Source organism: Centroberyx affinis, unplaced genomic scaffold (assembly GCF_046629955.1).
Source record: "Centroberyx affinis isolate AG114_WGS23_722 - 3 ecotype Tasmania unplaced genomic scaffold, CSIRO-AGI_Caff_v1 ptg003285l_1, whole genome shotgun sequence".
In the NCBI taxonomy this organism is placed as follows: domain Eukaryota; kingdom Metazoa; phylum Chordata; class Actinopteri; order Beryciformes; family Berycidae; genus Centroberyx; species Centroberyx affinis.
In genome coordinates, this window is record NW_027281299.1 from 129,399 (window position 1) to 143,138 (window position 13,740).

The 13,740-nt window shown below is 42.5% G+C and overlaps 2 protein-coding genes across 2 annotated transcripts; one reads left to right on the forward strand and one right to left on the reverse strand.

Annotated features, from left to right (window-relative positions):
- Positions 1–295: 295 nt before the first annotated feature.
- Positions 296–3,066, reverse strand: rps9 (ribosomal protein S9). The gene is made up of 5 exons (XM_071538537.1): positions 3,026–3,066; positions 1,875–1,987; positions 1,645–1,767; positions 1,227–1,413; positions 296–555 (listed from the first exon to the last, which is right to left on the reverse strand). Exons 2-5 carry the CDS (start codon positions 1,969–1,971, stop codon positions 378–380), a joined length of 585 nt encoding a protein of 194 aa, XP_071394638.1. The 5' UTR covers positions 1,972–1,987; positions 3,026–3,066; the 3' UTR covers positions 296–377.
- Positions 3,067–3,924: 858 nt separating this feature from the next.
- rbfox1l (RNA binding fox-1 homolog 1, like) lies at positions 3,925–12,273 on the forward strand. Its single transcript, XM_071538530.1, has 12 exons — positions 3,925–4,011; positions 7,293–7,529; positions 10,174–10,353; positions 10,527–10,580; positions 10,701–10,793; positions 10,890–10,959; positions 11,065–11,124; positions 11,217–11,352; positions 11,442–11,481; positions 11,576–11,643; positions 12,037–12,118; positions 12,213–12,273. Exons 1-12 carry the CDS (start codon positions 3,925–3,927, stop codon positions 12,255–12,257), a joined length of 1,152 nt encoding a protein of 383 aa, XP_071394631.1. The 3' UTR covers positions 12,258–12,273.
- Positions 12,274–13,740: the final 1,467 nt, after the last annotated feature.

The window sequence follows — 13,740 nt, forward strand, 5'->3', positions numbered from 1 at the left end:
ATTCTTATCGCAGGGGCTGGACTGTACCATTCTCACATGCTCATTGACAGATTGACTGTCTTCAAGCAGAGCATGCAAAGGCACACCATACTTTCATTAGATGGCCAGTGTACTCTTATCCTTTTGCACACTGGAGGAATCACCAGTTCCTTGATATGAACTTGCACTAACACCTCAAAATCTTTTTCTCATTTACTACTCAAAAACCCATGATGGAGGCTATGTCAGCCAGCAGTGATTCCAGTGTCAACTTGCAATTACAGCAAATATTTCAGGTATAAATCAGACAAGACAGTTCTCTGGTTGAACCAAAGATTTTTATTGAAAATTTGAAGGAACAGGAAGTATCAGAACACACTCCCCAGACGACCCCCTTCTTAATCCTCCTCTTCGTCGTCGGCTCCTCCGGCTCCACCCTGGCCCTTCTTGGCATTCTTTCTCTTGACGCGGCCTGGGCGTCCACCGCCGTATGGAGACCTCAGGGAGAAGTCAATGTGCTTCTGGCTGTCCAGGCGAACCACGAAGGAGGGGATGTTCACCACCTGCTTGCGCACGCTGCAAGATACAGGGACAGATGAAGGACACTTTAGAAGTCAGGTTCAATTTGTCCATTTCATATGTTCTACTTTCAAAATCCACCATGATAGTGGAAAATGTAACTGTAAGAGGCTGAAGTAAAGGACTGACAACCACAATTTGCCTTGCAAAAATAGGTCGGGTTGTCATTGATCCAAGTTTGTTAGTCTACAATCCATATTGACGACAGACTAGTTCCATCATCTTACAGCAGGCTTCATTGACGAGGAATTCGTGACACCACAGAGAGTCTGAATATATATATTTAAATCATCAGCCTGAGTAAATGGTACATCGCTTTATGCCAAGTGAGGCATTAGTTGATTTTTTATGTGCTGTGAGTTACACTTGCCCGAGGTGCAATCCCCCATACCTTACCTGACAGCCACAAAGCCACAGTGGCACAGTCTGAGCCCTCTCGGTGGCAGGATTGGCTCTGGGCAATTTCTACTGACAAGGTATACGGCTTTGAAACCGAATTGACCTTGCTGAAATGTTTAATTGCTCTCAGCGGAGAGTGATACAAGTGGGCGGCCCTCTGATGGAAGAGGAAGCATTGAGAGTTTCTCATGAGTCTGGTGCTGTGTTAACCCTCCGAAGACTTTAGATTATGACCCATCAATCTAGATTGTCATTCCCCAAGATCTTACCGAATGTGCCTCTGGCGGATAAGGACACGGGCATGGTGGATGCTCTTGGCGAGACCAAGCTTGAAGACCTGAGTCTGGAGCCTCCTCTCCAAGAAGTCTTCAACCTTCAGACCCAGGATGTAATCGAGCTTCATCTTACCCTCGTCCAGCACACCGATCCTCACCAGACGCCTAAGCAGAGCGTTACCTGAGAAACCAAACAGGAGCCATTTATAAAATAACCCAAACAATAGTACAGGTATATACACAAGTTAACCTTTTTAAAATAACACCTGCGCACTTGCTTCAGGTCGACTAACTTGGCCTCATTGACGAGGAATTCTTGACACCACAGAAAATCTGACTGTTAATATTTAAATCATCGGCCAACACAACAGCAGTTAACACTACTCTACTACTACCACCAAATATTGCTTACCTTCAAAGAGACGCTTGGGATCCTTCTCATCCAGAGTGAGCAGTTCTCTGGCAGCCTTGCGAATCTTGGCCAGGGTGAACTTGACCCTCCACACCTCACGCTTGTTCCTCAGTCCATACTCGCCTGAAAGAATGCGGTCAGAAATTAGTCAAACTGCAAGATCAGCAAGGTCTTCAAGTCATGTCAAAGTTGTGTATTTTAAGGCTTATGTTAATGAAAACAAAGCATACCAATAAGTTTCAACTCCTGGTCGAGACGGGACTTCTCGAAGGGGCGGCGGGGGGTGACATAAGTCTTGCGACAAACCCAACTCCTGGCAACGGGCATGGTGGCCTAGTAGTGCCTGTGGGGTGAAGACAAATCTGACATTAGCCAACCAGCAGCAATAAGTGACAGACTGATGGCCCATTGATTGCAGACACACCTCATAGGTCCATGTTCATCTAGTCTGTCTAATCGTCAGGTTAAAATGTCTACTTGGTCTGCCAATAACTGACATTAAAAGGATAGCAATTGTAATTTTTCCCCATCACCATTGTTGCCAATGAAAAGTCTAAAACCAAAGATTTATTTGACAGTCAGAAGCTACTGCAGATTTACTTTACGGAAGTCAAAGGCTCTGGTTGTTTTGTTTTTAATTAATACATCATGTAATTTGAGTTTAATGGGGCACTATTTTCACTTAATTAATGCGCACTGTTACTTCTGGTGCTAGTGAAGAGGCACAACGAAAGTTACGTTTTAACTTAAAGGATTGTGGCCTTACAGTCACGTTAGGACTGCCAGACCACGTTATTCAAGGCAAGAGCATTTCTCCGCGAGATGTTTTAATGCATTTCTGAAGAAAATGGGAGCCTATAAAAGGCAAATCTTAAGTATAACAAACAGTAGCTTCTGACTGTACAACATCTGATGAGTTACATTTTTCATGGGCATTAACGGCGATAGGTTAACAAAATTACACCGGCGTTATCCTTTAAACAACGTACGTTTCCCTCCTAAACATAATAGCTACAATGCTTATGTATTAACAGAGGTACAATGTCCTTACTTGACTTTATAAAAGTGTAACGCACGACAAATTGTGTCTATGTAAGTTGAAATGGATATGTAAAATGTGCATTTAAAACAGACTATCAACCACACGACTAGGCCGCAGCGATCAACCCACGTTGTTCGGTGTCATGGTGACTAGCTAGCTTAGCCGAGTTAGCTATTCCCATATAACGTTAAACCACTGGAAAATGCTACGTTGACTTGTTCGAAGACATGTTCCCCGATACAGTGATGTTTCAATGCATTGCCTATAAACGCTGCTGTATATTTAGACGTCTGTGTGTTATTTACATAGTAGTAAAGACCATAAAGTTGCCGCTCGTACCTGTCTCGCTCAGGCTCGCGCAGTAAAGAGGAAGTCAAATGACAATCCCGTTAATTTATACGGCTGACGTACACTACATATCCCATCATGCCTCCGCCCAAACGGAAGTAGGAATGTTAGTCTTGTTCCCCTCTGCTGGTCAAACCGAAAACAACCGCTTTTACAACATTTAAAGTTCAAGCTTCATGGTGTGTGTGTGTGTGTGTGTGTGTGTGTGTGTGTGTGTGTGTGTGTGTGTGTGTGTGTGTGTGTGTGTGTGTGTGTGTGTGTGTGTGTGTGTGTCCAGCTGTCTGTGCTTTGCAAAGCTAAAGTGGAGCATATGCACAAGGAGCCAAATAACCTGAGGTCTTATTAATCTCACACACTGACGGGCGCCTTCAAAGCGTTTTGGAATAGGTTATTATGCATATTATTGTTAATGTGTGTAACAATGACAGAGAAAACCTGGGTGACAAAGTGTGTGAGAGAGGGTGGTAAGGTGGTAAACTCAGAGGGAAGGACAGGGTGACTATTTATATAACTCTGAAACGGGACCCTGAGCATGTGTTTCTGTCTGTCAGGCTGATCAACTGATGGACACACAGAAGTTCTCTCGCTTTCTCTTTCATTAGTCTCTATCCTGTCTTTTCTGGACAGGATCAGTTGTTTTGTGGAGTTTTTTTGTGTTTTTTATTTTAAATCTGAGGTTAATAGATTCCTCATATCTTCTCAGTCTTTCCCTCACTCTCTTGGATCTTCTGTTTCCTTCTGTCGGATTCTTATTTTTTTGTTTTTTTCCTTAGTCTGACTGCTTGCTCGGCCGTGTGCATTTCAACCCTTCCTTTTCCCCCCTGCTCTCCTCTTTTTCCTCCCATCTTCCCATCGTTCCCCCCGTCTCCTTGTTTGTGTTTTTTTGGGCTATGCTCTCCTCACCTACTGTGATCCTCCAGCCTTATGGACTGCCTGTCTATCCACAGACAACCTCATGCTACCCCAGCATAGTTCAGGTAAACTCTCTTATTCCTTCCATATCTCTAAATCTCTCAGTTTCTCTCTCACATGTATGTTTTCCACGTAGGCCTACATCAGCACATGTGCAATCTAAGTAAGCTGTCCCTCTCTCCCAGTACAGCTGCTGTTGTTTGAATGTGTTTTGATTTGAGTCATTGGCTAAGGTGACTCAATGCCCCAGGATTCAAGGGTGACTAAATGTGTTGCTATAGGAGAAAAATGAAATAAAATCAAGTAAAATCCATAGCTAAATGGATTTTATGGTGAAACAGGAATTAATTTCAGTGTAGAAATGGGCAATATGATATCTAGATGAGCTAATCAAGCCCAGTGAGGAGGAAAACATTTGATTCAGCAGAAAATTGTAAAGGGCCTTTATTTCCTGGAGTTGATAAAAGCCAAATATTGTCTCTAATTTAGTCTAGTGATGCCCACATTGCTCATGCACAAGAGAGATTAGAGTAGTGACAAGTCGAAGAGGGCCTGATGGCAGCTGGCAGAGGCACACACATTGCAACAGATCTTATTTATTTTAATTGTAAGGACACATTAGTGGTTATCTTTAGTCCACTGGTCGTAGTGATGCCAACAGGCTGTGCGTGTGTGTGTGTGTGTGTGTGTGTGTGTGTAAGAGTCCCTGACATGCCATTACAGCTCCAATGTGTCTGGAATCTGTCTACCTTGTCTCTTTTATCACACCGGCTGTATTTTTAGCCCTCCTCTTCAGACCAGATAATCACAGGGAGATTCTGTCATTCTGTCACCTATCTTGTTGTCTGTAGTCAAGCATACTTAAAATACAAATACAAAATGCAACAGAGGATGTGATTCCTGGATCCACCTAGTGTGCATTTATCCCTATTGTATATTTAAATATTGACTTTTTAGCAGTCTGGACATTATATGCGCCTAACAATGTTCAATAATGTTCCTGTCTCATGGTACATATTCCTGACTTCTGTAAGTTGGCCAACACTAAAAGGCCACATCTGCAGTGTCGTCTGTGTGTAAATCCTCCTGCAACTGTCTCAGCAGCCACCTGGCCCAGAACCGTTGACCTCTGACCACAAGCTGACAGCTGAGGAGGGGGAGGAAGGAAAGAGGGAACAAATGGAAGTTTAAAAAAAAAGACTGCAAGGAGGAGAGGGGAGACAGTGTGGTTGCTGACACTGTGATACTGAAGGAGCAGTGGTTGGTGTAAAGATAGGTGGGAAATACAATCTACTATTATCTCCCCCTCCCTTCTGTCACTTTCTATCTGAAACAGTCAGATATTGGCTGTTTCTTGTGATAAATGGGACACAATACAGGCACAAGTTAGTGTTGACATGTTCAGAAATATATTCCAGTCACACTATGTCCCACTGCATGATAGCTAAGGCGGCCATTGAGAGGCTAAATTGAGAGTCGATGGAATTTATGAGTGTCAACCGAGGAGAAAGCCACATAGATACTGAAGGACAGTCCATCTCTGTACTGTACTTTGCAAAATTTAGAAGCAGGATGGCGACAACAAAGATGTTAACAGAGTAACAGAGTTTTGATTTCACGCTCCTTCAACCATGCCTCCGTCCTTTCCTCTTTTATCTATCTATCTCTAATTCCTCCCACCTCTTAACTGCAACAGCTGATAGACAGATATACGAGACGGCACAGGAGAGAACTATTAATTATACCAGAGCTTCCCTCGATCCTAAAGCTGGTTCCAGGATTAACTGACTTGTGGCATTCTGTTTGCATGAGGAAGCATGAAAATAAGTTTAACGGTGCGGTAATATTTGAGGTGCTGGAGGAGGGAAAATATGATCTTTCTGTCACGTGTTCACCCATGTTGTTGTAATACCCCTCACAGCCACCAAAGCACTGTTTATGGTACTTAAATATTTGAGCAAGAAGCTTAAAATGTTATTGGAACAAGAGCTGATGGATTCTGGAAACTATTTCCCAGCAGGCTTTCCAATGTTTTAAGGCACTGGTTTTTAAATAGCCATCACTCTGAACAGAAAATAAACAAGAATTTAAAAAAAAACGAACTTGTAGATAAAAGACTCAGTTAGTTCGGAGGCAACTGAACATACAAACACATGTGATTTGCATGTTTTAATGTCATGGGAAAGGAGTTGGGGAGCGCTTGTTTTAAAAATGCATCTGTAAAGTAATAAAAACCATGTAGCCCTTTTCAATTGTGTTATTCTTAGTGGTGACCTTTACTGTGATATACTGTTCAGCAACAGAAGGAGCATTTACATTCATAAATACCTCAACTTGGGGGAAGAACTCTGTCTCGTGTATGTGTGTGTGTGTGTGTGTGGGTGTGTGTCGGGGTGTGTGTGTGTGTGTAAAGTGAAGACAGGGTGGGTGTGGGGAACAAGGTGATTGACAGGTACAAATGCCCACAGCTGGTGTGGCCCCCGGTCCTCTCTTTGCTCTGGCAGTCGTTTGATTTGATTGGTGGATGAGTTTAACTTATGGTGCGGTGGGCGGGTGGATGGCTGGCATTAAAACATGCGGCAGTTGTTGGACAATGCATCAGAGAACGAGGAATGCAGTAAAGGGGTAAGACAATCCGTTTAGTTCGCAACTGTGTAATTCTCTTTCATCCAGACTGCATCTGATGATTGTTCACCTCTGTTGTGGTGTGTTTTAGTTTAGTTTTTTTTTCATGTTGTGTGCCAACATGTATGTTTCTCAGCTGAATGGTGGCTCTGTTTCTCAAATGCTGAAGGAGGCTAAATCTGGTTATTTGTTCAGTTCTGACACAAACATTTATTTGATGAAGAATAGTGTGATTTAAGGAAAAAGAAAGATTTTAAACCTATACTGAATGGTTCTTGTTAAGTATTTAACTTAATGTCTCTATCAGTCAGTAAAATGTAAAAAGTCTGCCTGGCAGTTGTAGGGGATTTTTTTCATTGTAGTGTTTGTACTAGAAGTAAAATGATTTAGGCTTCAACTAGCAGACAGACTTTTGGAAATTGGGATTAGTGACCAGATGTGCTTTTAATATCCAAGCTTGACAATTGACCTTTCTGTCATTATCATCATGGTATAGTGGAGAGATTTGTTTTTATTTGATGATTGTTAATACATCATAAACTTTATATTCAGACTCACACAGTTTGTATTTAACAATTAATTAGTGTAAGTAAAAAAAAAAGGGATTTACCAGTAATCCCACTTGATGGTCAGTTTGTTTACACATCTGACATCTGATATCCTGTCTGATATCGGTGACTGATCCCCCCTCCTCCTTCCCCCGTCTCTCTCTCTCTCTCAGGGAGGGCCTGCCCAGGAGGCCGGCCCTGGCAGCGGTGACCCGGCCCTGCCTCAGGTCTACGCACCGCCTCCCTCCTACCCCCCACCAGGTCAAGGTCCGCCAACATCTGCAGGCAGACTACCGCCTCTAGATTTTAGCCCCGCCCATCCCAGTTCAGAGTACGCAGAACACCCCCAACTCAGAGTTTACCAGGGCCCGCAGCATGAGGGGGCGGAGACTCTGGTGTCCGGCAACACGGTAAGGACTATTTGGTAATCATTAATGCACTTTTACATTATGACAAGAACTTCAGATGAAAAGTGTATGATCTGCCTTAATTGGATCAATCGGGTGATGTGCTTGGTGAAATCTCTCAGGTAGCCCATCCATATCTCCTAGCAGAGGAACATGGACAGATAGAGTTTCCTGGTACTTCTATATTTAGAGCCCCGCCTCCACTGCTGTGTCCATGTAAGGGAATCCCCCCGACACTCACTAGAGCAAATTGGGGGACAGCTGAGAGGGGATTTGTTGTTGAAAATGAATCCCCTCCTTTTCCTCCTCTCCCCTGTTTTATTAATCTGGAAATAACATTGATAATCTGTCAACATTACATCTGTGAAAGCTTGTGTTCATAATAAAGGTTTGAAGTGTGGAGAGTTGTACATGAAGTAGAATGTATGAGTTTTTGTGGGTCTTGCAACTCAGAAAAGAAATGAGGTATCAAAAAAAAAAATCAAAAAAGGTAAAAAAGTAATTACTGTAATAACACTAGATTGACTTTTTTACTTCAGTGGATTGAATTAAAATGAAATCTTTGGTATGTAAATTTAAGGTAGGATGTGTCTTTTACCATGTAAATACAACACACTTTATTTCAGTAAATAAAAGTCGTACACTAATCAAGTCACCTTCAGATGAGACAGAGGTAATTACTCAAGGTGTACAGCCAGCTGCAGCACATCTCTCTTTCTACTCTCATATAACTGGTGTTTTGTGGCCCCATCTATATATTCCATCACTAGAGCCCCCGACATACAAGGTCCGTGCTGATTTTCGGGGGAAAAGTTGAGACGTCGCCACAGAGGGGGGGTCAAAGGGTGGAGGCTGACCGGATGACCCCCTCCCCCTCTGAAATATCGCTCAGGTCCAGAAAACAATTCTGCATCGTGACATGACACCACCACCCAACTCAACCTCCTCCCTGTCCCCCCCTCTACCCCCCCCACCCCCCTCCTCCCACCTCCTGTCTGTGTGTGATGTGTCTATGTGTGTGTGAGCGAATGTGTTGGTGTGAACTCTGTCTACTGTAGTTAGCCGTGGCCAGCTGTAGTACAGCAGCCTGTGTATATATGTACCTGTTTGTGTAAAGTGTCTCTGCCAGCCCTTTTGTATCTGTCCCCACCTATTAATTACAGTATGCCCCTTGAAAAATGACCTTTAACCCTTGGCAGAAAAGCAGCACCGTGACCCTAGACTGACCCTGTTGGAACGTTCAGTTTTGACCTCTGCCCCCTCCCCCATGCCTTCCCTCCCCCCCTCTCCTTTTCAAGCTTCTTGCGCAACTTCTTTGCCTTGTTCACGTTCTATTTTTGTTTTAATTTATCTTTTATTGCTGCACTGAGGCCTTTCTCACTGTCTATCTATCTGCCTCTCGGTACTAGAATGCTAATACCTACGTCTTCACCTCTGCATAAGGGATTGCAATTTTGATTTTCATTACAATTTACTTTTTCACATGTCAAGATACTTCTCCACTTTTGTGATTTTTCTTTGCTTTTTTTTGTTTTTTTGTTGTTTCTTTTTTTTTTCTTTGACCTGCACCCTGCTCCCTCGCACCTCTCTTTCCCTCACTGCTGAAGCTCACCTATATTTTTGTTTTGCCTTTGTTGTAGTACTTTTCATTCTCATTTTCTTGTTTGGACTCATTCATTTGTTTTAAAAAATATTTAACATTTTTGCAACAGTTGATGACGCTGGTTGACCAACACACACATGCGCACACACACACACACACTAGCATCGTGGTGCATTGTGGGATAGTGGATGTTTTGGTTTTGGCACATTATTTCTTGAATTGTTCTGCATGGGGGAAATTTAATCAGATAGATTGTACCATACCACAGTTTTATATCTATTTCACAGTTTACATTGTACAACTGTTGACAACTGTTTAGATTGTATGCATATCCATGTAAAATTTACAGTAAGGTAACTAGTCAGAGAGTTACAGCCCCTCCTTATTTTTCAGGGGAACTTAAAAACTGTATATTACTTTATTAGCTACAGCTGAAGTTATTTTTATTATCGGTATCTGAGTATCTTTTGATTGGCAGTATACAGTACATCAGTCTAACGGGCATGTGTTCAAAGACGCCTCACTAAAATGGAGCCCCTTTTCACGCCTCCTCACATTTGCCTGAGAAGGATCACTGGGTGCTGAATGCTCTTTGAACTTGGTTTTGATTACCTGACCTCATGAAAATGATCAATGTTTTGTCTAATGCAATGTGAAGCTTATGCAATTGAATTATTACATAAACACAGAAATTTTCTGATAGATCTTGACGAATTTGATGTAAAAAAAAAAATAATTTCATGACCAAATGATAAAATAGTTGACCATTCAAGTGGTCCACTGCATGAACCAAGTATATTCCTAGCATATTCTTAGATCCCTGTATAATTTCTTTCTTTCTTTGCCTTTCTATTGAACCCCCTCCCCCATTTTTCTTCACACCTATTCTCATCTCATTCCCTTCTTTTTCCATCCTTTGTGTTCCATCTTTCTTTACCTATTTCCACTTTTCCTGTCCTTCTTGTCCTCTCTTCTTGTCCATTCTTCTTTGCCTTCCCCTCTGCTCCCTCTCCTCCTCCTGTCCGACATGTTCTCATTTGTCAGGAGGATGCCCTGGCCCCTGTGACCTCTGACCCTCAGTCTTTGAGTGTATCGGTGTCATCGGGGGGCGGAGCAGGCAGTGGCAGTGAGGAGGAGGGGTCAGGTAAGGCCCAACCGAAACGCCTCCATGTCTCCAACATCCCTTTCCGCTTCAGAGACCCGGACCTCAGGCAGATGTTTGGGGTAAGAGATGCATTTCTCCCTACCTCTAAACTGAAGCCCATAGGATTGCACAGTATTCACAAAATATTATTCTGTTTTCGGGCAATCTGAATGTAATTACTGCCTCTGTGTATAACTAAAATCCCATTACACTGAAAACTAAACTAACTGAAATCTTACTCTGATATTTTTAGCAATTTGGCAAGATTCTGGATGTAGAAATCATCTTCAATGAGAGAGGATCAAAGGTGAGTAGACTATCATTGAACTGTGACAGAAATATTATCAGAGCTGAAATCGATTTGAAAATGATTTTTAATAAACATTAAAGTAAAAGAAATAAGCAATATGAACATTCAAACCTGCAGGGCTTTGGGTTTGTGACCTTTGAGAGTGCAATGGAGGCAGACCGAGCAAGAGAAAAACTGAACGGGACAATTGTGGAAGGGAGGAAGATTGAGGTGAGAAAGAATTTCCTGCCATTAGTAGTTTCCCTCATTACTATACTACATAATCAACAATTATCATTGTCTTTGCCCTGTTCTTTCTCTCCGCAGGTTAATAACGCCACGGCCAGAGTCGTTACTAAGAAGCCCCAGACGCCTCTTGTGAATGGAGAGGTTTCAAGTAAGGCACCTTATCAATTCTCTTTGGGATGGAGGGATCCTGGGTAGCTTCCAGTTAAAGCTAGTGGAAAACAAGCTCATTTTTATTTTATTCCTTTATGTGCAGCTTCTGGGTGGAAGATCAACCCTGTCATGGGAGCGATGTACGCACCTGAGCTCTACACAGGTGAGCAAAGTTCCCCTCGGAGATACAGCTCGTCCTGAAATCATCAGCGTTGTTCACCTTACTGTTCCTTGTCTCCCTCCCTGTTCGCTCAGTTGCCAGTTTCCCCTACCCAGTAGCGACTCCCACCCTGGCCTACCGGGGCTCTGCGCTGCGCGGCCGAGGCCGGGCCGTCTACAACACCATCCGCTCTGCTGCAGCCACACCCGCCGCTGTCCCCGCCTATCCCGGGTGAGACTCTCTTCATCCAATGAACAATGATGGTCAACATTCACTTCATTCACTACAAAACATTTCAATATTGTTTATACTTTTATCAGAGTGGTGTATCAAGATGGGCTGTATGGAGCAGAAGTCTATGTAAGCAGCCACACATTTCCCACATATTTAATTTTTTAATTCAGTTTCCTGCTTGCTGTTGCTGTACTCATATTATTTCATTTTTTTCAATCAGGGTGGCTATCCTGCAGCGTATAGAGTGGCTCAATCAGCATCTGCTGCCACAGCAACCTACAGCGATGGGTAGGCAGACAAAACATTGCACACAATCATAAATGTGTATTGAAAAAAATGATGGGGAAATAGGTACAGCACAGACTGTTGGTGTTACACCTACAGGTATTTAGTGTGCTCAGAAAAGATAAGGCCACTGCATAAAGGCTATATGAAAAGGCTCTGTGCCATCCCAAATAAGCAGATTTTTTACTTGTAACATTTACCATGTGGTGGACACTTTTACCCAGCACACCTTTCATTACCATGAGTGCATATAATTAGTATGGGCGGCCCAAGTGGGAATCAAACCCCTAACGCTGGCGTTCTTAGTGCCATGCTTTACCTATCAAGTTACACAGAGTCATGGTAAAATATATGGTCTGTCATGACATTAATATCTGTGATTTATGTGTTCTCCAGATATGGACGGGTTTATGCCACGGCTACAGATCCCTATCACCACTCAGTTGGACCAACAACAACATATGGGGTTGGTACAATGGTGAGTAAAGTCAAAACCTCTACTGCCTCTATCAAGAGCAAAATACATCTATAGCGACCAACTCAGGGCTTTTTCTTTTCTGCTTCTGTTTTAGGCCAGTTTGTACCGAGGAGGATACAACCGCTTCACCCCTTACTGAGCCGCCCAATGGGAGCAAAGACGTCTCTCTCTGACTCTGGGATTGGCTGATCCATGGACGCTGCAGGACAGGTTATGAGATCCTTAAGCTTTGGAAATATGGAAAAGGTGCTCCCTCCTGTCTCCATCACAACCGCTCCTCGAGAGACTAAACAGACTGTACTTGTAAATACTGTAGGACCCATTTACTAGTCTTTCTACTAAAGAATATTTAGTACATGGAAGAGGATACTATCTAATTTATAGACAGTTGCTTAAAACTTTTATTTAACAATTGACTGTTTGCAAAATTTAAAGAGCATTGCTGTGGCCTAAACAGCTCTTCCCCTGGAAAGATGGCTAACACTACATGAGGGGAGTTGGTTACGGCTGGTTAAGGTGCAAAATACTGTGAGAGTTTTTTGTGATTCATATCTAAGATTCTTTTTTTTTGAAGTTTCACGGGTCAAACTGTACAACGTTACAATGTTGTACAATGTTAAATGACTTATTTTTGATGACACAGGCTTTTGTCAAGGATTTACTAGCTTTCTCTATCTGTGTGCGTGTGTGAGTGTGTGTGCGTGTGTGTGCGTGTGTGTGTGTGTGTGTGTGTGTGTGTGTGAGCACGCATCATCACTGGTCAATTAGAGAGACAGCTATGACACTGGTATTATTATTATTTCTCTTTTCCGGTTGCAATGTGATAAACCTGGAACTAAAGTTTGTCTGGATGTAGTTGGAATTTCATTTATTTTTTGCTTTTCTCACAATCTACCTCTGTGACATTTTTCATACGGCTTTCACTATTAGTCCTGTATCATTTTCTATGTATGTGATACAAATAGCTGATTCTGTAAAGCCAGGTTTTCTTTTCTGTCCATATAACCTAACTAACATATCCTGTCTTTCTGTCGTCATGGTTCTGTATCTCACTGCCTGATGAGCCTGTTGCTACTCTCTACGCTCTCTGTTATTTCTCCCGTCTGTCAGATGAGATGAAGCAAGATTTGTTTTACTTTTACTTATCTAGCGAAAGGTATTTGCTGAGCTGCTTTCCCACCCCGCTTCACATTGAACTCATTCACATCTGGGGATTGCAGTAAAGAGCAATCTCTTGAGAGCCTGCTCCTCTCATCACGGTACTTAAAACCCTTATCTACTGTTGCCTTATCTCACTCTGCATTGACTGTCATGTTTCTCTCTGTTTTCTCTCATTTCTCTTTTCTTCCTCACTCAAAACTGTTGAGTAACCTCTTGACTACCGTAGTATTAATGACTTCTTGTAGGCTGTTTCCTAATTTCTGCTGCACTCTTCACTGCTGTTTTACCTCTAAATAAAACTATTTTGTCTCTCCTCTCCTTTTCTCTCCTTTATTGATTCTAATCATTTTCCAGTCTATTGTTGTTTTCATTTCTCCTTAGCTTTCACTTTGTCCTTAGGCTTTTTATGCCCCTCTATTGCAAAAGGCCGTTGTATCTAATTGGCTGTGAAATGTAATGTA

Coding starts and splice junctions, on each gene's coding strand:
- rps9 (XM_071538537.1), bottom strand. CDS start 1,971: ATGCCCGTTGCCAGGAGTTGGGTTTGTCGCAAGACTTATGTCACCCCC. Junction 1,768..1,874: donor CCAGGAGTTGAAACTTATTG/GTATGCTTTGTT, acceptor GCATTCTTTCAG/GCGAGTATGGACTGAGGAAC. Junction 556..1,226: donor ATCCGCCAGAGGCACATTCG/GTAAGATCTTGG, acceptor TGTATCTTGCAG/CGTGCGCAAGCAGGTGGTGA.
- rbfox1l (XM_071538530.1), top strand. CDS start 3,925: ATGCTCTCCTCACCTACTGTGATCCTCCAGCCTTATGGACTGCCTGTC. Junction 11,644..12,036: donor ACAGCAACCTACAGCGATGG/GTAGGCAGACAA, acceptor TGTGTTCTCCAG/ATATGGACGGGTTTATGCCA. Junction 12,119..12,212: donor CATATGGGGTTGGTACAATG/GTGAGTAAAGTC, acceptor CTTCTGTTTTAG/GCCAGTTTGTACCGAGGAGG.